General features: G+C 39.3%; 1 protein-coding gene and 1 pseudogene across 6 annotated transcripts in view; both read right to left on the reverse strand.

The window, feature by feature from the left end:
* The window catches only part of ANO4 (anoctamin 4), a 212,383-nt gene that overhangs the window by 41,118 nt on the left and 147,162 nt on the right, over positions 1–24,103 (reverse strand). For all 6 annotated transcript variants that reach the window (XM_064379929.1, XM_064379928.1, XM_064379931.1 and 3 more), the window contains 3 exons: positions 8,636–8,718; positions 4,289–4,429; positions 1,333–1,497 (listed from right to left, as the gene is read on the reverse strand). In XM_064379929.1, coding sequence (XP_064235999.1) covers positions 1,333–1,497; positions 4,289–4,429; positions 8,636–8,718 — 389 coding nt within the window. The remainder of the gene's footprint in view (positions 1–1,332; positions 1,498–4,288; positions 4,430–8,635; positions 8,719–24,103) is intronic.
* On the reverse strand, positions 17,365–19,896 carry LOC105728805 (sorting nexin-5-like; annotated as a pseudogene).

The raw sequence follows: 24,103 nt of genomic DNA on the forward strand, positions 1-24,103 counted from the left end.
ACAAGTGTGGCTGGAGCAGGTGAATCGTGGTGAGTAAGGGAAAAGATGAGGTCAGAGATGTCATGCAGGCCAGATGAGCAAGTGCCTGCGAGGCCACTGTGTAGATGTGCAGTTTTACTCTGAGAGAGAGGAAAGCCACGACACCGTGTGAACACCGGAGCCATGTGAATTGACTTACATATAAGAAGCTCTCTCTGGCTTCCGTGTTGAGCCTAGATTGAAGGAAGCAATGTGGACGCTGAGAGACCAGTTAGGAAGCTGCTGCAATAATCTCCGTTAGAGACACTGTAGACTTGGGCCAGGGCGGGACCTCGGGACGTGCAGAAAGTGATCAAATTCTGGATACATTTGGACAGCCAGAGAAATAGAGGAGTCTGGGAGAACACCAAGACTTTTAGTCTGAGCAAGTACAATAAGGAAGGCTGTGTGGAGGGAAGATGGGGAATTGGTTTGAAAGTGTTAGGCTGAGAGATGGTCATGTAGACAGTTTAACATATGAGTTTGGGGATTCAGGAAAGAAATCTGGGCTGAAATACGCTATCTGAAAAAGCCTGGAAATCAACAAAAGCAATATGTACCAGCTTGAGAGTTTCCTTCCAGGGTTATATCAAGGAATGCTTTGGGTTTTGTTTTTGTGTTTTTTTGAGAAAGAGTCTCCCTCTGTCACTCAGGCTGAGTGCATTGGCACTGTCACTGCTCACTGAAGCCTTCACTTTCCTGAATCAAGTGATCTTCCCACCTCAGCCCCCCAGAGCAGCTGGGACTACAGGCATGCACCACCATGACCAGCTAATTAAAAATTTTTTTTTTGTAGAGGCAAAGTCCCACTATGTTACCCAGATTGGTCTTGAACTCCTGGGCTCAAGTGGTCCTCTGGCCTCAGCCAAAATGCTAGTATTGTAGGTATGACCCCTGTATCCAGCCAGGAATGCTTTGGATACTATCTTCCTATCACTCATAATCAAAAAGAAATGGGAACCAACATTGCAAAGCTGTGTCACAGGTTCTGAGTACTGTAAATTCTTTCTTTAAATTTACTTACGGAGTATACAATATTATCTTGTTGGATAAATAAGGGAACTAATATTTAGGGAGGTTATGTGCTTTTTCCAATCATACACTGTAGAAAATCCTGGACTCTAGATTTGAATCAAGACTTTTAAGCCCCCAGACCCAAGTGCATCTTCATTGCCAGGCACTTTGCTGCCAGGATGTCAGTGCTATGTGAATGACCCACCTCTCTGAGGCCAGATCCCCTCAGCAACAGAAGGAAACTATCACATACAACCCACGCATTTTGATCCATTTGGCTAGCCACTGCAGCTCACTTACCACGTTCAGCAACATAATGATACAAAAGTTGATGCACACAGCAGTCCCTGTGGTTGCAACCTGAGAGTTATTCCTGATTAACGCCCACTTAAAGGCAGCAAAAGTGCTGACAGTCACCACTCGGTAAATGACGATCCCGAACACGGCAGCGATCACCACGCAGATCTGGCAGGAAGACAAGACACCCAGTGAACCCCTTGGTAAAATGTTACAGGAAGAAGATTCACATTCCTGGAACATCCTCTGATGGGAAAAGGAAGTAATGCCATGGCAGTACTGCTCAAGAGACCTCAATCAAATGCATACTTTTCGTTGTGGTTAATACTTTCTCTTGTCTTTTTCTATTTTTTTTCTTATTAAAATAAAAGAACTACATTGCTTGAAAGTTGAGAATCTGCATAAACTATGGGGTAACACTTTTTAATGCAGAATATACATTGAGCAGATGGACAAATACTCATATGGAAATCCTATCACGTCACTCTTCTGTTTAAACTTGTTTACTGGTTTCTTATTATTCTAGGATAAAAGGAAAACCCTTATGTGGCCTGCAAGACACTCGCTAGCCTTTTTGGTCTCCATTCCTCCTTCCTTCTGGAGCCCCCACAGCTTCTCTCATTACATCAAATGGGCTAAGCACCCTTGATCATCAAGATTATTTCCTTTGCCTATAATGCCTACCTACCAATCTCTTGCCAAACACACGTGTGCGCATGCACACACACACAAACACACACACAGCCTAGTTAACACCTACTCATCTTTCTTCACTTCTCAGCTCAAACACCACTTCATAATAAAATCTTTTTATGACTCCCAGACTATTTGTTGTTGGTGTTGTCATATGGTACCCATACCATACAGGTACATCTTTTTTCAGGACACTACTTATAATTTCTAACAATCTGACTATTCTCAGTCTCTCCTACTAGAAAGTAAGCTCCATGAGGACAGAGGAGTCTGTTTGGCTCACATGGTTTCCACAACACCTTAGCATAATTACACGTGCACAGTAAGTGCTCAGTTATTTGTAGTTGAGTGAACCAACTATGTGATAGGTACGTATCTTGTTAATCTGATAGTCACACAGACTGAAGCATCTTTCCCTGAAGATTTCATGGCATTTGAGAACAATACAGCATATATTCTTTCTCTATGAAATACAGTTGTCCCTCAGCATCCCCATGAGGGATTGGTCCAGAACCACCCCACAATACCATAGTACCAAAATCCACAGATGCTCAAGTCCCCTCTTTAGAACAGTATAGTGTTTGCATATAACCTGTACACAACCTCTCATATACTTTAAATCATCTCTAGATGACTTATAATACCTGATACAATGTAAATGTTATATAAATAGTTACACAGTATTGCTTAGGAAATAATGACATGTAGCTGTACATGTTCAGTACAGCCACAACTGTACTTTTATTTAAAAAATAATTTCCATCTATGGTTGGTTGAATTCATAGATGCAGAACCCACAGACACATAGGGCCTACTTTAATGCAAATCTGAGACTCCAAAAAGTTTTGCGACTTTCATTAGGTGACTCACCTAATATTAATATGTCTTAGAGACCTTAACCCACTTAATTATCAAAGGCTAGACCTTGAAGCCAGGCCTCAGGAAGGCCTCTGCTGATTTAGAGATTCCTTTCTTCACAAAAGCATTCCTTTGTTTTGCACAAAATTTATTTTCTGCTTACTTTTAAGGGAGATATGTTTTAAAAGCTCAAGTACAAGTCCTAGCTTAGACTGGTCAAAATAATAATAAAATAAACAAAAACCTGTCCAGATCTTAATGGTAGTGCTGTTGATCAGGAGACAGGTAAAACCTTTGCTGAAATCCAGACAAGGATGGCAATGAGGTAGGAAGGACAGCGGGCTGGATTCAAAGTCAGAGGACAGATCAGAGCCCTAGCTCAGCTATCACCAGCAGCCTGACCTTGGAAAAGCTTGTCCTCTCCATAGCTCCAACTTTCTGTGTTCCAGGTTCCCCATCCATATATGACCCATATCAATGACTATGGGTCTTTAAAAGAAACAAGACAATAAATATGAAAATGTACATAGAAGGCAAATCATGACACAATTGCTTACAAAGCAGTATCTGTAGACAGGCATGGATTTGAATCTTGGTCTGAGCCAAGGAGTCTGGGTAAGCTGCCCAGCCTTCATCTCCCCAGTTTCTTTACTAGTGAAAGAGAGTAGACTGTCTGGATTTGCTACAGTCTTATCCTTCCTACTCTAATAGTCTAGGCATATATTTATATACTCATAATTTGAGAAAAAGGAAAGGAGGATTTCAGAAAAATCTGCATATGTTTTGTTTGGTAATTACAGTGTTAATGCTAAGACTGCTTTTCAGGAAAAGCTAACACCTCAGGTCTGTTTTTCAAACTGACATGATCATTAGTGAGTCAGGAAATTAATTTTAGGAGATTAATCTGTCATTAAAAAATAGACCATAATAAAACAAAATCAGAGCTTATTGCATATTATAAAGGTGAGCACTGTTTTACTTAAATTGCCTTATACATATATTTGCTAGGCATATTCGGGGTTGTGACAGAGAATGTATTTCTGACTGTATGGGCATGGTGAAGAGTTTGAAAAGCACTGCTGTGCACCCTGTCTCACACTTTTGGCTCCTTTCAGCATCACATAGTAGAATATGGCAAGAGGAAAGAATATCAGATTAGAGGGTCTCAGCTCTTAGCTACCTACTGGCTGACCTTGGGCAAGCCCCATAACCTTTTGGAGTCTCAGTTGTTCCATCTGTAATATGGGGATAGCCATACCATCCCTGACCACCAAACGGAGTTACTGTGTGGAATAAATAACAAAAAGTGCAAAAATATTTTGTAGAACTCTGCAAATGCCCAGTATGATTACTGTTATTGTGCTATAGGTTTGTACGTCATGAAAAATATTTTTTTAAAGTTTCAAACCATAAAAAATATTCCAGATGCAGAAACGATAAGTCTGCTGCATTTATCTGTAAATGCTTGATAAGGTTCTGGTTTTCCAGAAATGGGATTCATCCGTTCTTTCTTGGAATACTTGGCTTCAAACTGGGGTCGTATTTCTTCCTAAAGGACAAGCAGACACATTTTAATGAACTAAAGATGTGCTCACAAAATAAGAAAAGAAATATCATTTTACCCCACCATGAAACAGAGTCCACAGCTGCCACACTAATTAGTCGACCTATGAGGTGGACTTGGGTGCCCAGGCTTAAATGTTTGAAAATTGGCCACTTGAAGAAAATCTAAGAATGAAGAGCAAGATCTACTATTATCAAAAGCAAAGAAATTTGTACTAATAGTTACATTTCTCTGTTATCTTATAAAACTATGCTTGAAGAAAAAAAAACCCCGAGAATAGTATTTTAAAAGGGACAAGCTGTCCTGTCCTGATGGTTTGGAACAACTAATAAGTTTTTACTTTTATTACCAGAGAGTGATAAGGGAAACCAGGACATAGAAGACTTCTCTACAGGAAAATATTCAAAATCTATTTTGTAAGTTATAATGACAATATAATTCTTAGTTTTCTCCTGCAATTATTTTCTGCATTTTTAGATTCAGTTCACTAAAAACATGGTGAATCTACTTTTTAATAAGCTCATATAGGAGTCATTCATCTTTAACCAATAGACTTTAAGTATATTTTTAATTCTTAATTGAAAACAAGGTAAGCACCTTTCAAAACCAGCTAAAAGCAAGGTTCCTCCAATTCTAAATCAAACTGAGATTTTATTTCATTTAGCTGAGCCTCATCTGAATGTGAAAAGCTTCTGACTAAAAAGCAATTATGGGATTAGGAAAAGGCAATCAGCAAAAGGGTACACTGATGTGGTTCCCGTTAATTAAGCATGCATTATGTTTGAGAGTTTCGGGAGAAGATGGCAAATGAGCAGAAACTCTGCTGAAATGGAGATTGAGTTAATCCAGGAAGAAATGATCAAGACTCAGATGAAGGTAATGACAGAAAGCAAAGAACGAGCTGACAGAAGAGAGGTCACGGGGAGTGAGCCCCGTTTGGTAGCAGCCTGCCCATGTAGCATGAAGGGTGGCCTTCACATGGCTCAGCCTGTCTCCTGCTACAGAATTAGCTCAAGGCTGGACTTCCCTCAGAAGGTCATGGGGAAGATCAGCAGGAGATACATTAGAAGCAGGCTCTGCCTTTCATTTATTTTAGGCAGTTACACTTGAGGAGATAAACATAGCAGACCCAGAATCTTCTGCCTCTTTGGGAAACTTTCAATTTATTAGAGTTTAACTGTCATCAAGAGCCCTTGAGCTAGTCATCCAAAAACTAAGGCCAATCATGGAGACAGGTCTGTGTTCCTGGGTGTATCAGTCCATTTTCATACTGCTATGAAGAAATACCCAAGGCTGGGTAAGTTATAAAGAAAAAGAGGGGTAATGGACTCACAGTTCCACATGGCTGGAAAGGCCTCACAGTCATGGTGGAAGGCAAAGAAGGAGCAAGAACATATCTTACATGGTGGCAGGCAAGAGAGAGCATGTGCAGGGGATGTCCCCTTTGTAAAACCATCAGATCTATGAGACTTACTAACACGAGAACAGCACAGGAAAAACCCACTCCCATGATTCAATTACCTCCCACCAGGTCCATCCCCAACACATGGGGATTATGGGAGCTACAATTCAAGTTGAGATTTGGGTGGGGACACAGCCAAACCTTATCACTGGGTGTTATAGGCCAAATTGTGTCCTGGTTCCCCCAAATTCATCTGCTGAAGTCCTAACCCCCACTATCAAATGTGACCATATGTAGAAACAGATTTTTATAGAGATAATTAAGTTCAAATGGGGTCATTACAGTGGACCCTACTCTAATATGACTGGTGTCTTTATAAGAAGAGGAAATTTGGACACAGAGACACCTAGGGGGAAGACGATGTGAAGACACAGGGAGAAGATGGCCATCTATAAGCCAAGAAGAGAGGCCTAGAACACATCTTTCCCTGATGGTTCTCAGAAAGAACCAACCCTGCTGACACCTTGTCTTGGACTTCTAGCCTCCAGAACTGTGGAGCATGTAAATTTCTATTGTTGAAGCCACCCGGTCTGTAGTACTTTGTTATGGCAGCACTGACAAACTAACGTGTGAGGTTGCCCCAGAGGGTCTGCAGCGAGTCTGGGTATTTCTGTACAATAAGGTGGAAACCATGGGCTAGAAGTGAGGCATTTCCACAAGGAATCCCAAGCTGGGAGTGGCTACATATGTAGGCTTCTGAACAAAGGTATGCAGAGTGACAGGACAACTCAGCACTCCATGCTTTTTATCAGGGGCTGGGAAGACAGAAGGCTCCAGACTTACAAGGGATACATACTTTTCCCTGAAGGGTGTCCCCATCATGGGCCCACCACAAATACCAACAGTCACTGTAGATTGATTTGGTCTAAGTTACTCAAATAGGGACAGAAGGGAAAATTTAGTCCCACTTCTTTTCATTAGAGATTTTTAAAGTCCAAAGGTGAAATAAATTGCCCAAGATGACTACGAGGAAATAACATTTTCCATCCCACTGGAAATTGTTCCCATAAACACATGTAACCAGAAACAGTGGATTGGTGCACATAAAAGGAAGTTCTAAATACAGCCCAGCTGCTACCAGTAGATGCCATAGTCATCTGGGAAGCTTCTTCAAACCTAGGTGTATGTGTGTGTATCTAGATTCTAGGGATATATATATACACATACACACACACATACCTAGAACCTATGTAAAAGAAATATATATACACACACATGCATACACATATATATTATATATACATATATTTATTTATTTATTTGAGGCAGAGTCTCATTCTGTCACTCAGACTGAAGTGCAGTGGTGCAATCTTGGCTCACTGCAACCCCCGCCTTCTGAGTTCAAGTGATTCTCGTGCCTCAGCCTCCCAAGTAGCTGGATCACAGGTGTGTGCCACCACACTCAGCTAATTTTTGTGTTTTTAGTAGCAATGAGGTTTCACCATGTTGGCCAGGCTGGTCTCGAACTCCTGGCATGAAGTGGTACCCCCGCCTTGGCCTCCCAAAAGGCTGGGATTACAGGCATGAGCCACCATGCCTGGCCTGGAGAATGTTCATAAAAACATGAGAGAAAGCCTTATCAGGAGAAGAAGGATTGCTGAAAACCCCAGTATCATGTATCAAAACCTCCTGTTGTATACCTTAAGTACATGCAAAAACCAAATCAAACCAAAAAACTACCCAAACATGTTGATGGGATAAGGGGAACAGGCAGTCATTCAGGAGGCACATCTCGAAGGAAACGAACAAAAACAAAAACACCTCTCAGAATTACTTCCCCCCGCCAAGCCTACCACAAGGCTAAAATTCTCCTTGTTCATATTTCTAAAAGATGCCTTTTGATATATAAAAATATATACATGTGTTCCCTCCAAGGAAAACACACGGTAATACCCATGATCACATTGTACATATATGAGTAGTCTATCTGATTTACTGGCACAGCAAGGCTCTGAGGAAATGAGACTCAGGAGGGGTAAGAGATAGTGAACGAGTGGGAGGAAAGGGGAGCTGAGGCCTGGACCAAGAGTCAAGGGAAGCAGGGTCCAAGGGGAGAACGTGGTGACCACACCCAGTGTGGGTACTTGAGACTTCCGACAGGAATGGGGCAAGAAGGGAGAATCAGAACCAGACAGGTCAGGAGAGGCACAATGGACTGGCCTAGTAGACGCTCAGGGAGGGTGATGGGACTGAGTCTGCCCCTCCTTGGCAGTTTTGTCTAGAGCCGGCCCTCCATTTAGCCATATCTCTCTAAGGTGGCCAATTCGGAGTGGATTCTCCTCAGCATTGAACACCTGATGTCATACTTCAGAGCCTGTGCACGCCTGGGCACTGTCCTGGGCACTGGTCACAGACACATTGCCTTGGGATAATTCTCTTGGAAGGACTGCTTCCACATACCTGGAGATGTAAAATGAATGCACTGCTGAAGTTAAAAAAAAAAGATTATTCTTAAGAAAATGAAGAAAAAAAAGAGACACCACCAATTTTTCTGGTGCTTCTACCTACAAGTGAAATTCTTAATCAAGGGATTTTTTCCACTAAGGAATCAAAAATTTAAAATAAAATTTGTCAGTCCCTTTTTATTCTGCTTGAAATTTTCTGAAAAGAAAATTGAAAATGCTTTATGAGCACACCTGACTTCACAGAACAGAGAGTGATGATTCAAGGAGATCATGTGGTTCTGGGTGACTTGCTTTTTAAAAAATTCTGAGATAAATGATACGAACCTCCTCTTCTTCCCAGTCTATCAAATCCCAGTCATAAGCAATTACTGCTCGCCGTCTTTTCCAAAACTCCAAGAAAACTGTTGCTGGAAGAAGCAGAGAAAGACAAAGACATTTTCGAATAAAAGTAAAACAAAGCTCTTAACTGTGTCATTGAATAATGAAGCCATTGCCAAAAATGACAGGTGCTAGTGTAAGCAACCTTGAACATCAGAATTTCCAGCTAAACTTCATTTTACAAGGACTATTTTCTGAGAATTACTAAGCTTGTGTCAGACATAATGAAAAACGAGAAATTTTACTTAGAATTAAATTAAGCTGATTTACAAGTTGAGGCAGAACAGACTTATTATAAAGATAAATTCTTACATTCTGGTATGTCAGGATTCATTCAAAAATATGTTACTGACATATTTCTCATTGATACAGCTTTTATTTTTATTTTATTTTTTCTATTGCCTAAACATGGGTAAGCAAGCACTTATTTTTTAAAGTGAGAGGCAGATAGGAGCAGAAAAGCCAAAATAAAACTTAGCAGTTCACGAGTATTTGGTAGTGATTTCCTAACCCTTCAAATCTTCCTCACAGAAAATACCTATGTAAAATATATTTTTCTGTTTTACTGGAAGGAGTCCTGTTCTCTTTTCTCCAAATCATCCCTTTGTTGCCACAGTAAGGGTAAAAGTGAGTGAGTCTATTAAGAACTTTCTCCAGTAAGTGCGAGGTGGCTGGCCTCCCCATGCAGAGAAATCTGGGAGTATCTTCATTCAGCCACGGTAATTTTCTATTTAATTCAATGAAAGCATACTAACTTAAATGAATTATTAAGCACTATGCAATAAAAGAGGGAGAGAAAAAATAAGACACACTCCTGATGCCTTGGAAGGCACAATGCAAATGCAGGGGCACACACACTCACACTCACACTCACTCTGAGAATGACTATAAGGATATAACAGACATACACTAGGAGAGAGAATGGGTGGTTCTTTCTCTTTTGGGCCTTGTTGTGCAGTTAAGACTTACAGAAGGTAAAAATAAATTATATATTAGGAATCTCTTCATGAAGGAAAGTAAATATGCAAATGCCTATGTCAAAAAATATAATTACTTCCTTCTTTTCTATTCTCCCTTGTTCTCACATTACCTCCTCCTTAGTAGTATTCAGATACTGGAGACATATTCTTAAAATAAGTAACTAGAAAGATAGTATAGAGTGATAGATAAGAATTCTCTGGCATGTGTCCTAGACAGTCCTAAATTTGAAATCCAGATCAGATACAAGCTGTGCTACTGTTGGCAAATCAATTAACTTCTCTAAGCCTTAATTTCCTGATAAGCAAAAGAAGGAGGGTAGAACAGGTCCACAATCCCTTATCTGCAATCCAAAATTCAAAATGCTCTAAAAATTTTAAGTATTTTCCCCTAAGTTTGCCACAAACTCATCTGGTGGTGAGTCCTGACCTGGACTGATGTATGACTACATATAAACTCTATTTATTCCTCATAGTGAGACTTTTCACGTATTAAAAGCGGCCATACTAATGTATTTGAGTATGGAGTCCTTCCCCAGGCCTCCTGGGACATTTAATAATATATGGCATATTTAGTGCCTTTCTAAAATCTGAAAAATTCCGAGTAGTTACAGTTGTTAAGGAAGATACACCTAAAATAATAAAATAATAATTTATTCTGGAAGACAGAAATTAAAACAAATATATGTATTTATTTGTGTCAATGCTGAGCAGCCATTTTCTACTGGAGTCCTTCCAGTGAGTCTTGCTGCCTTAGGGATCCCCATGATCATTCCCAGGTTTGATTTACTAGGAAGATTCACAAGACACAGAATACAGTTGTACTGATATCTAAGATTTATTACAAGGAAATGCTATAAAGCAAAATCTGCAAAGGGAAAAGGTGCATGGAGCAAAGTCTGGAGGAAACAGGCACAAGCTTCCAAGAGTCTTCTCCCAGTGAAGTCACACAGGATGTACTTAATCCCTCTACAACGAGCTGTGACAATACATATGAAATGCCGTTTGACTTGGAAGCTCATTAGAAACTCAGTGCCCAGGGTTTTTATTTGGGGCCGGTCACATAGGCACCTGCTGCCTAGCACATACTAAAATTCCAGAGTCCCAGGAAGAAAGCATAAATTGTATTGTTTGCACATGCAGTTTATGCATCATGAGTTACTCTTAGCAGTCAGGGTAATGAAAACTGTCTTGAAAGCCAAGTTCCCAGACACCAGCCAAGGGCCACCCTTGCAAGCAAGCCTTTCTAAAGCAGGCCTGCTATGTTAACTCTCTTCTGCACGCTTGCCCTCTGCCTCACCAAACTGTCTTTGCACAGAGTATTTCCTTTATCAGGTCCTCTAGTCCCTCAAGCAAATGTAACTATAAAGACTTTCCCTTCTTGGTCTCTAGAGTTTCCCTGTCCTTGAAGAGAAAGTGGCCCAGCCCCTGAATATATGGCTATTTTCCATAAGATTCAGGAAGGTACCTCCTGGGCACAGAGACACTTGATGGGGGATCATTCTGGGACAGTCTCAGGCCACAGGATTCACATCCAGTCTGTTTTACTGGCAGCTGCTGCTCTCACTAAGGCCTACCAACCCTCTATGGTTCTCATCTAAGGGAACTGACTTCTAAGATGATCTGGTGGCTATCACAATTATTTCATCACCCTTCTTCAGGATTCCTGCTGAATCTGCCTGGGGGACTCAGAGACTCTAACCTTTAATTCCCAGTGTTCTGGAGACTTGGAAATCCAAATCAAGGCACCAGCAGATTTGATGTCTAGTGAGGGTCACTTTCTGGTTCATAGATGTCACCTGCCAGCTGTTCCCTTTCACGGTGGGAGAGGTTGCTAGCTCTCTGGGGTATCTTTTACAAGTACAATAACCCAACCATGAGGGCTCTGCTTTCATGACCTAATCACCTCCCAGAGACCCCCTAACTAATACCTTCACCTTAGAGAATAGAATTTCAACATATGAATTTGGGGGGACATAAATATTCACACTATAATCTTCCCTTCTTTGGCTAATAATCCTCTTCTTTCTTCCATTATAGAACTCAAAAGGATGAGAAGAAATTACAACTGCCATTCTCTTGTCAGTGTTTTTGTGTGAAATGCCCATTCATTTGAAGAATAATAATTTGCTTCATCTGTACTTATGAAATGTAAGATGAATAATTTCATCTGTACTTATGAAATGTAATCAAACCAAGACAGGTTGTTTGTTTTCAAGGCGAAGTTCTAATCCCTCATCATGCCATGGTTTAAACTCCCTCCTCTGAATACTTACAGCCTTGGGAGCCCCCAGCACTTTCAGTGTGCCTAGCTATACACTGTCTTATGTCATGAGCTCACACTTTCTTATCTCCTTCAAAGCTGGTTTATGCTATACGTATTTTTGTTATATATGTATCTTTATGTTATATATATATATAGAGAGAGAGAGAGAGAAAGATATGTATGTGTGTGTATACATATGTGTGTGTATATGTATGTGTGTGTGTATATATATATATCTTTCTCTTACACTACCTGGCACTATGATAAGTTTGATTAAAACGTGTATTTCTTTTATGGCTTTATTCTCAAAAGATGAAATTCCTAAGTGTTTTGTCAAGTTTTTTTTCTTTTGGTACATGGAATTCTTTCCACAAGAATTTTTTCAGCTAAAACATCAGCACACTTAACCTTACTGCTGGCATTTTGAACTCCTTAGATTCCAATCTGTCTTTTTATGTCACTAATGATTTCTCTAAATCCAGATCTAACCAGGTGTTCTGGGAATCAGTGGAGCCACATCACCTATAGAATAAAATCTGTTACCAGCTCAGGATGCAAAGCTCATAATCTCAACTCTCTCTGCCCTGACTTGAACCCCAGTCTCCAGGCTAACTCACTAACAGTTTTACACATGAGCTGTTTTATACTTTCTCAGTTTTGCCCACACTATTTCCTTATCTAGTAATGTTTTTCCCTATTTGGGTCCATCTGGTCAACTCCCGCCCTCACTTTCAGATTTAGCCCTGTGTGTTCTGTAACTACGCCGCTTGAATCATCCCTGTGCACCCAGGCTGAGCTGTGCACACAACTCTAGGTCAGTGCTAATCACACCGTTCAGCACTGTAAAAATAAAACCAATAAAAACCCAAACCTTGATCATATCTATTACTAGTTTGCGGACTTCCTGAGAACAGGCCTGTAACTTAGTTGTCTTTTTACCTTCAGAGTCTAGCACAGCAACTAGTACACAGAGAGGCTCAGTAAATACACAAATGAAATGCTGTCCTGGGAATGAAAGCAAATGTGGAAAATTACTCTTAATTTTCTAAATATTTTCATATGCTTATAAAAAATTAAGATATGAATTTGAAGAATATGCAGCTATATTTTTGAATGCTTTACACACCATGGCCTATTAAAAAATTTAATAATACTATCAAAGTTTGAAACTTATTATGCTTCTCTTTTGTCTTGCAATAGAAGCGTGATTCTATTCTAACTACCGCTCCCATTATTTGATTGTACGGACCCTGTGGCAGAGACTACCAACTGTCCTCTAACATTCTTTCTTTCTTTTCTCCACCATAAAATGATTGTTGCTGAGAATGTGGCTGCTTATATACACTGCATTTCCCAGATATCCTTGCAGTTAGATGTGGCCAAAGGATAGTTCTCAGCAGTGGAATATGAGGACAGGTGATATGATGTGTAGTACTTGCCTGTTGGCTTCTTAAAACATCATGAGGTGCTTTTTCCATAACCACTTTCCCCTTCTGGATGGGTAGAACCCAGGTGACCCAGTGAGACCATGAAAGTGATGACAAGTTCTGGGGGTATGACAAACAGCACTTTTGTAGAAATGTGAGTCCCTGAGTGACCATGTGGAGCACAGTTGTCTGTCAGCCTGGAATGCTCACTTCATACTTCTACATATGATAGAAATTAATTTCTGTGTTTTTTAAAGCCACTGAATTATGTTAGTCCTTTGTGCTACAATGATCTAACCTTATCTTAATGAACACAGGCACTTTACCTTAACAGAGATGAAGTCACCTAGTCACTGAGACATTGCATTGAAGGCATGAAGATGAAAGAACTTGTCTACCATTTTCCTCACAGATCTTAGAAAAGGACACTCTCAAGCCACAGCATCTGACACTCCATTAATTGTATTTACAAGACAGAGTTTTGCAGGATTTTTCAACTCTGTTTTCTACCTTCACCTCCACCATGTATCTATCTACCCACAAATAAAAATAAAAATAAAAAACCTATCCACAAGTAAAGTTCACCTGAGGTGTTAACACCAATCCCAAATAGCAATCTTCTCACAATGTTAGTCGACATATTAGGAAAATCTGAGGATTCCACTCTCTAAGTAAAGATAGGATCAGGGGTAGTGTTCAGGTAGGTTAGAGTTCAGATACTGGGACACTCTTGGGCTCAGAATCACAGAACGTTGAGTAGATTGTCTCATGAGGCCCATCATGGACACAAAAGGGATAGGACTGAATGTTCTTCAGGCTATCATTGTTCTATTATTTCCTTAAACAGAAAAATTATTATCAGTTTCAAATAAATTTGTGGCAGGATGCTATGCATTTACCAAAATGATTTCTTATGCTCCTAGGCATTGTTAGATTACATTTTTGCAGCCTTTATTTCAGATGTGTCCACAAACCAGGTTCAGGCTAATGGAGAGTAAGCAGGAGTGATATAGGTCATTTTTGGACAAAGAGTTAAGAAGTAGGTATATCTTCCCTATGTTCACTTTACACTTTGGCTGAATGACTAAAGAGAATGCTGAAGATCCAGAAGGGAATGCAGCCACAAGATGGAAGGAACTCATCTACTCATATGAATGATCATAAGGAAAATCACCTGCCAACCAGGAACATCTGATTGGGCTCTATCAAACACTAGGTTGTGATGTTTGTGTATTACAACAGCTAACTTTACTCATGCTAACTAATATAGGGTTTTTCTGGAAAAACATTCTGCAAACGGAGAAAAAAATACTGAGTTACTACCATTCATCATGTTACTAAGGCATTTAGACAGACTTATACAGTAAAAACTCCCCTTTCAGATGCATATCTTAGGTTCCAAGGAAGGGTTAAAATGCTGTACCTTTTTAAAATTTTTTTAATTTCTAATTTTTGTGGGTATATAGGTGTATATATGTAACATGAGATATTTTGCCACAGCATGAAATGCATTATAATCACATCATGGAATATTGGGTATCCATCCCCTCAAGCATTTATCCTTTGTGTTACAAACAATCCAATTATATTACTTTAGTTATTTTAAAATGTACAATTAAATTATTGACTATAGTCCCCATGTTGTGCTATAAAGCACTAGGTCTTATTCATTCTTTCTATTTCTTTTCATACTCATTAACCATCTCGCCTCCCCTTTGCCCTTTCACCCCCACCCCACTGTCCTTCCCAGTCTCTGGTAACCATCTTTCTATTCTCTATCCTTATGAGTTCAATTGGTTTCACTTTTGGATCTCGAAAATGAGTGAGGATAACATGTGAAGTTTGTCTCTCTGTGCCTGGTTTATGTCACTTAACATAATGACTTCTAGTTCCATCCATGTTGTTGTAAATGACAGGAGCTTATTCTTTTTTTTTTTTTTTTTTAAAGCTGACTAGTACTTCATTGTGTATAAGTACCACATTTTCTTTATTCATACATCTGCTGATGAACACTTAGGTTGCTTCCAAACCTTGGCTATTGTGAACAGCGTGCAGCAAGCATAGGAGTGCAGATAACTCTTCAATATATGGATTTCCTTTGTTTTGAATATGCACCTGACAATGAGATTGCTGGATCATATGGTAGTTCCATTTTTAGTTTTTTGAGGAATCTCAAAACTTTTCTTCATAGTGGTTGTACTAATTTATATCCCCACCAACAATGTGCAAATGTTCCCTCTTTTCCACATCCTTGCTAGAATTTCTTGTTGCTGGACTTGGATAAAAGCCATTTTAACTGGGAAGAGATGATATCTCATTGTAGTTTTGAGTTGCATTCCTATGATGAGCAATGGTATTGAGCACATTTTCATATGCCTGTTTGCCATATGTATGTCTCCTTTTGAGAAATGTCTGTTAAAATGTTTGCCTATTTTTAAACTGTATTATTAGGTCTTTTTCCTACAAAGGAGTTTGAGCTGCTTATATATTCTGGTTATTAATGCCTTGTCAGATGGATAGTTTACAAGTACTTTCTCCCATTCTGGGGTTCTTTGGGTTGTCTCTTCACTTTGATGGTTTCCTTTGCTGTGCAGAAGGTTTTTAACTTGATGTGATCCCACTTGTCCATTTTTGCTTTGGTTGACTGTTCTTATAGGGTATTACTCAAGAAATCTCTGCCCAGTTCCATGTCTTGGAGAGTTCCCCAATGCTTTCTTTTAGTAGTTTCATAGTTTGATGTCTTATAGTCAAGTCTTTAATCCATTTTGATTTGATTTTTTTGTATATGGGGAAAGATAAGGGTCTAGTTTCATTATTCTGCATATGGATATCCAGCTTTCCCAGCACCATTTATTGAAGAAACTTTTTCCCAATGTATATTCTTGGCACCTTTGTAAAAAAATGAGTTCACTCTAAGTGTGTGGATTTGTTTTTGGGTTCTCTATTCTATCCCATTGGTCTATGTGTCTGTTTTTTATGCTAGTACTTGGCTGTTTTGGTTACTACAGATCAACAGGATAATTTGAGGTCAGGCGATGTGATTCTTCTAGTTTTGTTGTTTTTGCTTAGGATAACTTTGGCTATTCTGGGTCTTTTGTGATTCTATATAAATTTTAGGATTTTTTTTCTATTTCTGTGAAGAATAGGTATTTTTATAAGGATTGAGTTGAATCTGTAGATTGCTTTGAGTAGTGTGGGCATTTTAACAATATTGATTCTTCCAATTTATGAACATAGGCTATTTTTCCATTTTTTGGTGTCCTCTTCAATTTCTTTCTTTTTTTTTTTTTTAGCAGCACGATTATTTTATTATATACTTTATAAAAAAACAAACGCCCAAAGACATACATCGTCCCTTCACCCCCCACGCCACTAGGGAGGGAGCTCATATCTTTCCTAACGTAGATCTGGCCATCTTATAAAGTAGACCACATTATTTGTTTCCATATATACCCGTAGATACTTCTCTCCCCTCAAATATTTCTATCTCAACTAAAAAAAGGAGGTCCAAAGAATATATAAAGGTACATGAGATTTTCTTGCTGTTGTTGTAGTACAAACACCAGATAAATACCAGGGGAGTAACAGGGGGCAATACAAAAACACAAACCCCACCTTCAGTGAGGAATGGAAGGTCTGTTACCTGCCTCAAGTAGCTGAATCACCTGCTGTAACTGGCACCTCCCGGACATTCATGGGTTTGTAGGAACGTGCGCCAGGTGATTGCTTCTACTTGTTTCCAGAGGGCATATGTCTCCTACACCCTTTCTTAGTAACTAAAGACAAACTACAGGAGAACTCTCAGTGTTTAGATTCTGCCCAGAGGTATTACACGCACAAGGAAAAACTAGTTATGTCTAAGTAGCAAGCAATAATATTTTTAAACCAACATTGTTAAATGTTAACATTTGTAGAAATCAAAATATTTATTCACATAATTTTAAACTAAAGTTGAAGCTAATAAATCTTCCATGGTAATGATTTAAGTGCAAGTGATGTGTGGTTTTCTTTCATATTCATTTTTCTTCAGAGTGAAGGCATATCAGTTATTCTTGAACAAGTCAATGCAGCTCTGCAAAAGGGAGACATTGTTCCTGGCATGTTTTATTTCCAGTTCAGACATTTCAATTAAATTCTTTCTAAATGCTGCCACTCTCTTCCATTTGAATTTATCAGTTCTTCTTTTGCAGATTCAGAAAGCTGTTCAAATTTCTGGCAGCACTCCTGCTGGTGTGCCTCAGCCAACTTGACATCTTTGCTCTTTAACCAGGTCTTACCCAGAGCTTTGTTTGAGTTCTCACAGTCAATGAGGGCTTTGGTGCATCTGTATAAGAGAGCCTTAGCAGCTTCGATGTTGAGCATGTAGTATCCGAGGAGCTCTGTTAGCGTTAAATCTTCATCTGATGAGACTTGACCCTTTACTTTCCTAAGTTTTTCAAATAGCTCAGCAACCTTCAATAGGTACATTTTGATGACTGTGGCCTTTCCTAAAGCCAGGTTACGTAAGCAGGCTGCAGTGTAGATGCGGTCATCAGCAACATTTTTATGAGATCTGGTCATTTTGTCAGCTTTCACACAAGAATCTTTGATCCTATTATGATAGTTAATAAGGAAGTTGTTCTCTTGCTCACAGAAGTCATCTACTTCCTTAACTCCAGCAAAAAGGACTTCATCAGCACTTTTCACCACACTTTTGAAGAAGCCACCAAATATCTCTTTAGCATTTTTCCTCCTAACACTTAGATTCTGATCATATTCCAGGAAAACATGAAAGTTGCGACCTTTACTGAGAACAGGGTGAGAAGAAAGTTGCTGAAGAAAGACTTCATGGGAGGACACAGTCTTTGGAAAAACAGCGAGATACTCAGCTTCCATTTCTTGTTTCATCTTGGCAAATTCTTCTTTGGTCATAGACCCTCACCTTCTCCCTGTTTCTGCATCTTCTCTCGAGGACCATGGAAGCTGGACTTCGTAGGCCCAGGTGGAATCTGCAGCAGAGGCAGGAACTCATGAGCCTCTTGTCCCAGCAGCAATGTTTTCTAGTTGGTGCCTCTTTCTACTCTTGCTGTTCCACAGGAGACAACCACTTCACTCCTGTGGGGCTATTTAAAAGTCAACTCCTGTCTTTTCTTAATCTTCCTTGTTTCTTCTGGCCACTTAAAAGGAGGTGTCTTCCTGAGAGTTGCATATTTACTTTGATAGCAATCATTTGTTCAGTTTATCCACTACAGGCAATCATTCAGAGCACAACAGTGTCTATACTGCTTCAGTGCTGGCCTAAAACTAGTACAATCTTGGCCTAAAATGAATGCTAAACACCAATGATTAGCCATCAAGATTATAAAGTCTCCACTATTCCAAAGGAATTTGTTTCCTAATCCCAAAGGATAATCAAGGACTCTAATTTTGAATGAACAGAATGTATCTAAATATAAGCTTCAGTACTAATTTTGTTCAATTATTAAGAAATCATCATTTGGACAGATTCTTCAGTCTGCCTGGCAGGACAAAAATGCATGGAAATTTCCTTTAAAATCAGTGAAGTCTCTGTTCCTGCAGCCAAGAATTAATGATCAAGGGCTGAAAACTGCCTCCTTGAGCACTTTATTGTTTTTGGTAGACAGTCTCACTCTGTCACCCAGGCTGGAGTGAAGTGGCGTGACCTCAGCTCACTGTAACCTCCACCTCCCAGGTTCAAGCAATTTTCATGTCTCAGCCTCCCCAGTAGCTGAGACTACAGGTATGTACCACCACGCCCAGCTAATTTTTTATACTTTTAGTAGAGACAGGGTCTCATCATGTTGCCTAGGCAGGTCTTGAAATCCTGAGCCAGGTGATCTACCCACCTTGGCCTCCCAAAGTGCTAGGATTATAGGCATGGCCTCCTTCAGCACTTTTGAGAAATCTTATCACATACTATTACCAATACTAATGTTTCCTAGAAATCAATTCTACTGACATTGGAAAGAACGTACTAGAGAAAAACTAAACCTAAAGGTATAAGACTAAAGTCATTACACTGTTTACACCCATTTAAAATGTGAATAATGTAAGCACGTATGCATCACCTCAAAGCTGTAACATTATTCCTTCACATATTTTCCAACTGATCTGCAGTTAGCACATACTCTAGTAGGTAGATGAAATCAAACTTTTCACAATCCATTATAAAAAGTGGATATATCTCTTTAAACTAAATGAATAACAAGGCAGAAAGAACTAGCTTATTTGATTTTCTAAAACCTTCACAATAAGCCCAGCATAGTCTGTTCAATAAGTGTCATGTAGCCACACAAAGTCTTCATGTTGCCTTCTAACAGAAAACTCTGGGCTCTGAAATGTGGGCAGTGTGGTCTTTGTGTGCACTGTAAATTTGACCTTATCTCTCTCACTGAGCACATCAGGTATGTCAATCTGAAGTGAGGGATCAACATTCAGGTGCAGAGATACAGCTCTCAGCTTGCTGCAGTCCTCCTTCTGCTGTTGCACTGGCTTGGGAACCACAGCCATGGCAATGTGCGACTGGAGCAGGGGCCGCCTGGCCTTGCTCTGCTCCACAAGGAGGCCTCCAACACAGAGCCACATCAGGGATGTGAAGCCAGATACTCTCGCATCAAGAGAGAAAGCCTCTTCAATTTCTTTCATCAGTGTTTTATAGGTTTCATTGTGGAAGTCTTTTACTTCTTTCATTAATTCCTAGTGATTTAATTTTATTTGTAGCTATTGTAAATGGGATTACTTTCTTGATTTCTTTTTCAGATTGTTCATTGTTGGCATATAGAAATGCTACTGATTTTTGCATGTTGACTTTGTATCCTGCAACCTTACTGAATTTATCAGCTCTAACAGATTTTTGGTGCAGTCTTTAGGTTTTTCCAAATAAAAAATCATATCATCTGTAAACAAGGATAATTTGATGTCTTCCTTTCCAGTTTGGGTGTCATTTATTTCTTTGTCATATCTGATTGCTCGAGCTAGGACTTCGAGTACTATGTTGAATAACAGTGGTGAAAGTGAACATCCTTGTTATATTCCAGAGTTTAGAGGAAATGTTTTTACTTTTCCCCACTCAGTATGATACTGTTGGTCTGTCATATATGGCTTTTATTATGTTGAAGTATGCCTCTTCTGCACCCAGTTTTTTGAGGATTTTTATCATAAAGAAATGTTAAACTTTATCAAATGTCTTTTTGTCATCAACTGAAATGATCATATGGTTTTTGTCCTTCATTCTGTTGATATGATGTATCACACTGATTGATTTACATATGTTAAACCATCCTTGCATCCCTGGGATAAATCCCACTTTGTCATAATGAATGATCTTTTTAATGTATTGTTGAATTTTGGTTGCCAATGTTTTGTTGAGGATCTTTGCATCAACATTAATCAAAGATATTGGCCTGTGGTTTTCTTTTTTGGATGTGTCCTTGTCTGGTTTTGGTATCAGGGTAATACTGGCCTCATAGAATGAGTTTGGAAGTATTCCCTTATCTTCTATTTTTTGGAACAGTTCAAATAGGATTGCTATTAGATCTCTTTAAATGTTTGATAGAATTCAGCAGTGAAGCCATTAGGTCCTGGGCTTTTCTTTACTGGGAGACTTTTAATTATGGCTTCTATCTCATTACTCGTTATTGGTCTGTTCAGATTTTGGAATTCTTCATGGTTTAATCTTGATAGGTTGTATGAGTCTAATAATTTGTTATTTCTTCTATATTTACCAATTTATTGGCATATAGTTACTCATAGTATCCTCTAATAATTATTTGAATTTCTGTGGTATCAGTTGTAATGTCTCCTTTTTCATTTCTGATTTTACTTATTTGGGTCTTCTCTCTTAATAATCAATGAAATTTAGAGCACACTATAATTAACAACAGCAGAAGATACACTACTCTTCTCTTATCCACAGGTTCATTCCAAGACCCTCAGTAGATTCCTGAAACCACAGATAGTATTGAACCTTGTATATATTTTGCACAAATTTCTGTTTCCTTCTACACAATTTCATGCAAAGAAGATTCTTATTAACTGTAAAAATGTCTTACAGTTTTATACCTTAGCAGCTTCAGTGTAAGATTTTTTCTTTCCTTCTTATTAAGTTGAGAACTTTCACCTTTTCACTTAAACAAAGCACTTTACAATTTCTCTTTGTCACATCCAAATTGCTAGCATCACTACTCTTGCACTTCTATGACATAATTAAGTAAAATAAGGGTTACTTGAATACAAGTACTGTGATACAGTGGCAGTATCTCATAACCAAGATGGCTATGAAATGACTAATGGGCAGGTAGAGTGTATGGCATGGATATGCCAAACAAGGAATGATTTCTATCCCATGTGGGACAGAGCAGGACAATGTGAGATTTCATCATGCTACTGAGATTCATGCACAATTTAAAACTTACGAATTGTTTATTTCTGAAATTTTCCATTTAATATTGTTGGACCATGGTTGATGGTGGGTAACTGAAACTGTGGAAAGCTAAGTTGTGTATAAAAAGAACTCCTAGTCTTTTTAAAATTATTATTACACTTCAAGTTCTGGGATACATGTATAGAACGTGCAGGTTTGTTACACAGGTACACATGTGTCATGGTAGTCTGCTGCACCCATCGACCTGTCATCTACATTAGGTATTTCCCCTAATGCTGTCCCTCCCCAGCCTCCCATCCCCTGATAGGCCCCGGTGTGTGCTGTTCCCCTCCCTGTGTCCATGTGGGGAACTACTAGTCTTTTCAAATGTGCTTGGAACATTTGCCAAGATACCCTGCTGTGGGTCATAAAACATTTCTCAGTAAATTTAAAAGAACTGAAATCACACAAACTATGTCCTTTGAATGAAGTTAGAAAGTAACAGCAAAATCTCCCAGGCATTCCAAACAATACACTTCTACATAGTAACTCATGAGTCACAGAAGAAATCACAAGGGAAATTAGAAAATATTTTGGACTGATTAAAAATAAAAACACAATTTGGGGGATATAGCTAGGCAGTTCTTAGAGAACTTTATAGCATTAAGCTTATATTTGAAAATGAGAATAATCTCACATAAATAGACACTCACCCTAAGAAATTAGAAAAGAAGCAATTAAATACAAAGCAAGCATGAACAAATGAAAGATAAAAGCAAAAATCAATGAAAAATAAAACATCAAAACAATAGAAAAACATCATCAAAACTTAAAGCTGGTTCTTTGAAAGATCAATATAACTGATAAACTTTTAGACAAAATGGACAGGAAAAGAGAAGACATTAGTTATCAATTTCAAGAATAATCAATATGATATCATAAACATCCTATACAAATTAAAAAGAATATAAGGGAATATTATAAACAAATTTATGCCAATAAATTCACAAATTGAGAAAAAATTACAGACTCTTTCAAAGGTAAAAAAAAAAAAAAAGATAACCTGGAGAACCCTCCATCTATTAAAAGGATTAAAAGCCTTCCTGCAATGAAAACTCCAGACCCAGGTGGCTTCACTGGTACAATTTACCAAATATTCAAGATAGAAATACTACCATTTCTGAAAGTACATTTCCTAACTCACTCTATGAGGCCAACATCACCTCAATACTAAAAAGACATTAGAAGTAAAAAGTTACAGGCCAATAACTCTCATGAAGATAGATGAAAAAATCCTAAAAGTATTTTAGCAAATCAAATATTGCAACCCTTATAAAAGGCAATATATTTTGATAAAGTGGGATCCTTGGAATGCAAGATCATCCTATTATTTCATAATGAATCAATTTAATTAATATATTGTTCAGCTTTTAAGAAACAAGATTGAGGATAGAAGATGGACAAATAGGAACAGCTCCAGTCTGCAGCTCCCAACGAGATCAACGCAGAAGGTGGGTGATTTCTGCATTTCCAACTGAGGTACCCAGCTCACCTCATTAGGACTGGTTAGACAGTGGGTACAGCCCACAGAGGGTGAGCCAAAGCAGGGTGGGGTGTTGCCTCACCCCGGAAGTGTAAGGGGTCAGGGAACTCCCTCCCCTAGCTAAGGGAAGCCGTGAGGGGCTGTGCCATGAGACATGGTGCACTCTAACCCAGATATTATGCTTTTCCCATGGTCTTTGCAACCCGTGAAGACCAGAAGATTCCCTCGGGTGCCTACACCACCAGGGCCCTGGGTTTCAAGCACAAAATTGGGCGGCCATTTGGGCAGACACTGAGTTAGCTGCAGGAGTTTTTCTTCATACCCCAGTGGTGCCTGGAAAACCAGCAAGACAGAACTGTTCACTCCCCTGGAAACAGCGCTGAAGCCAGGGAGCCAAGTGGTCTAGCTCAGCAGATCCCACCCTTCAAGGAGCCCAGCAGGCTAAGATCCACTGGCTTGAAATTCTCCCTGCCAACACAGCAGTCTGAAGTCAAGCTGGGATACTCAAGCTTGATAAGGGGAGGGGCATCTGTCATTACTGAGGCTTGAGTAGGCGTTTTTCTCCTCAGAGTATAAATAAAGCCTCCCGGAAATTCAAACTGGGCGGAGCCCACCACAGCTGGCAAAGTCACTGCAGCCAGACTGACTCTCTAGATTCCTCCTCTCTGGACAGGGCACACCTGAAAGAAAGGCAGCAGCCCCAGGAGGGGCTTATAGATAAAACTCCCATCTTTCTGGGACAGAGCACCTCGGGGAAGGGGCAGCTGTGGGCACAGATTCAGCAGACTTAAATGTTACTGCCTGCCGGCCATGAAAAGGGAAGTCGATCTCCCAGTAGA

The sequence above is a fragment of the Aotus nancymaae genome, unplaced genomic scaffold (assembly GCF_030222135.1).
Source record: "Aotus nancymaae isolate 86718 unplaced genomic scaffold, 86718_ANA_hifiasm-v0.15.2.pri h1tg000021l, whole genome shotgun sequence".
Taxonomy (NCBI): domain Eukaryota; kingdom Metazoa; phylum Chordata; class Mammalia; order Primates; family Aotidae; genus Aotus; species Aotus nancymaae.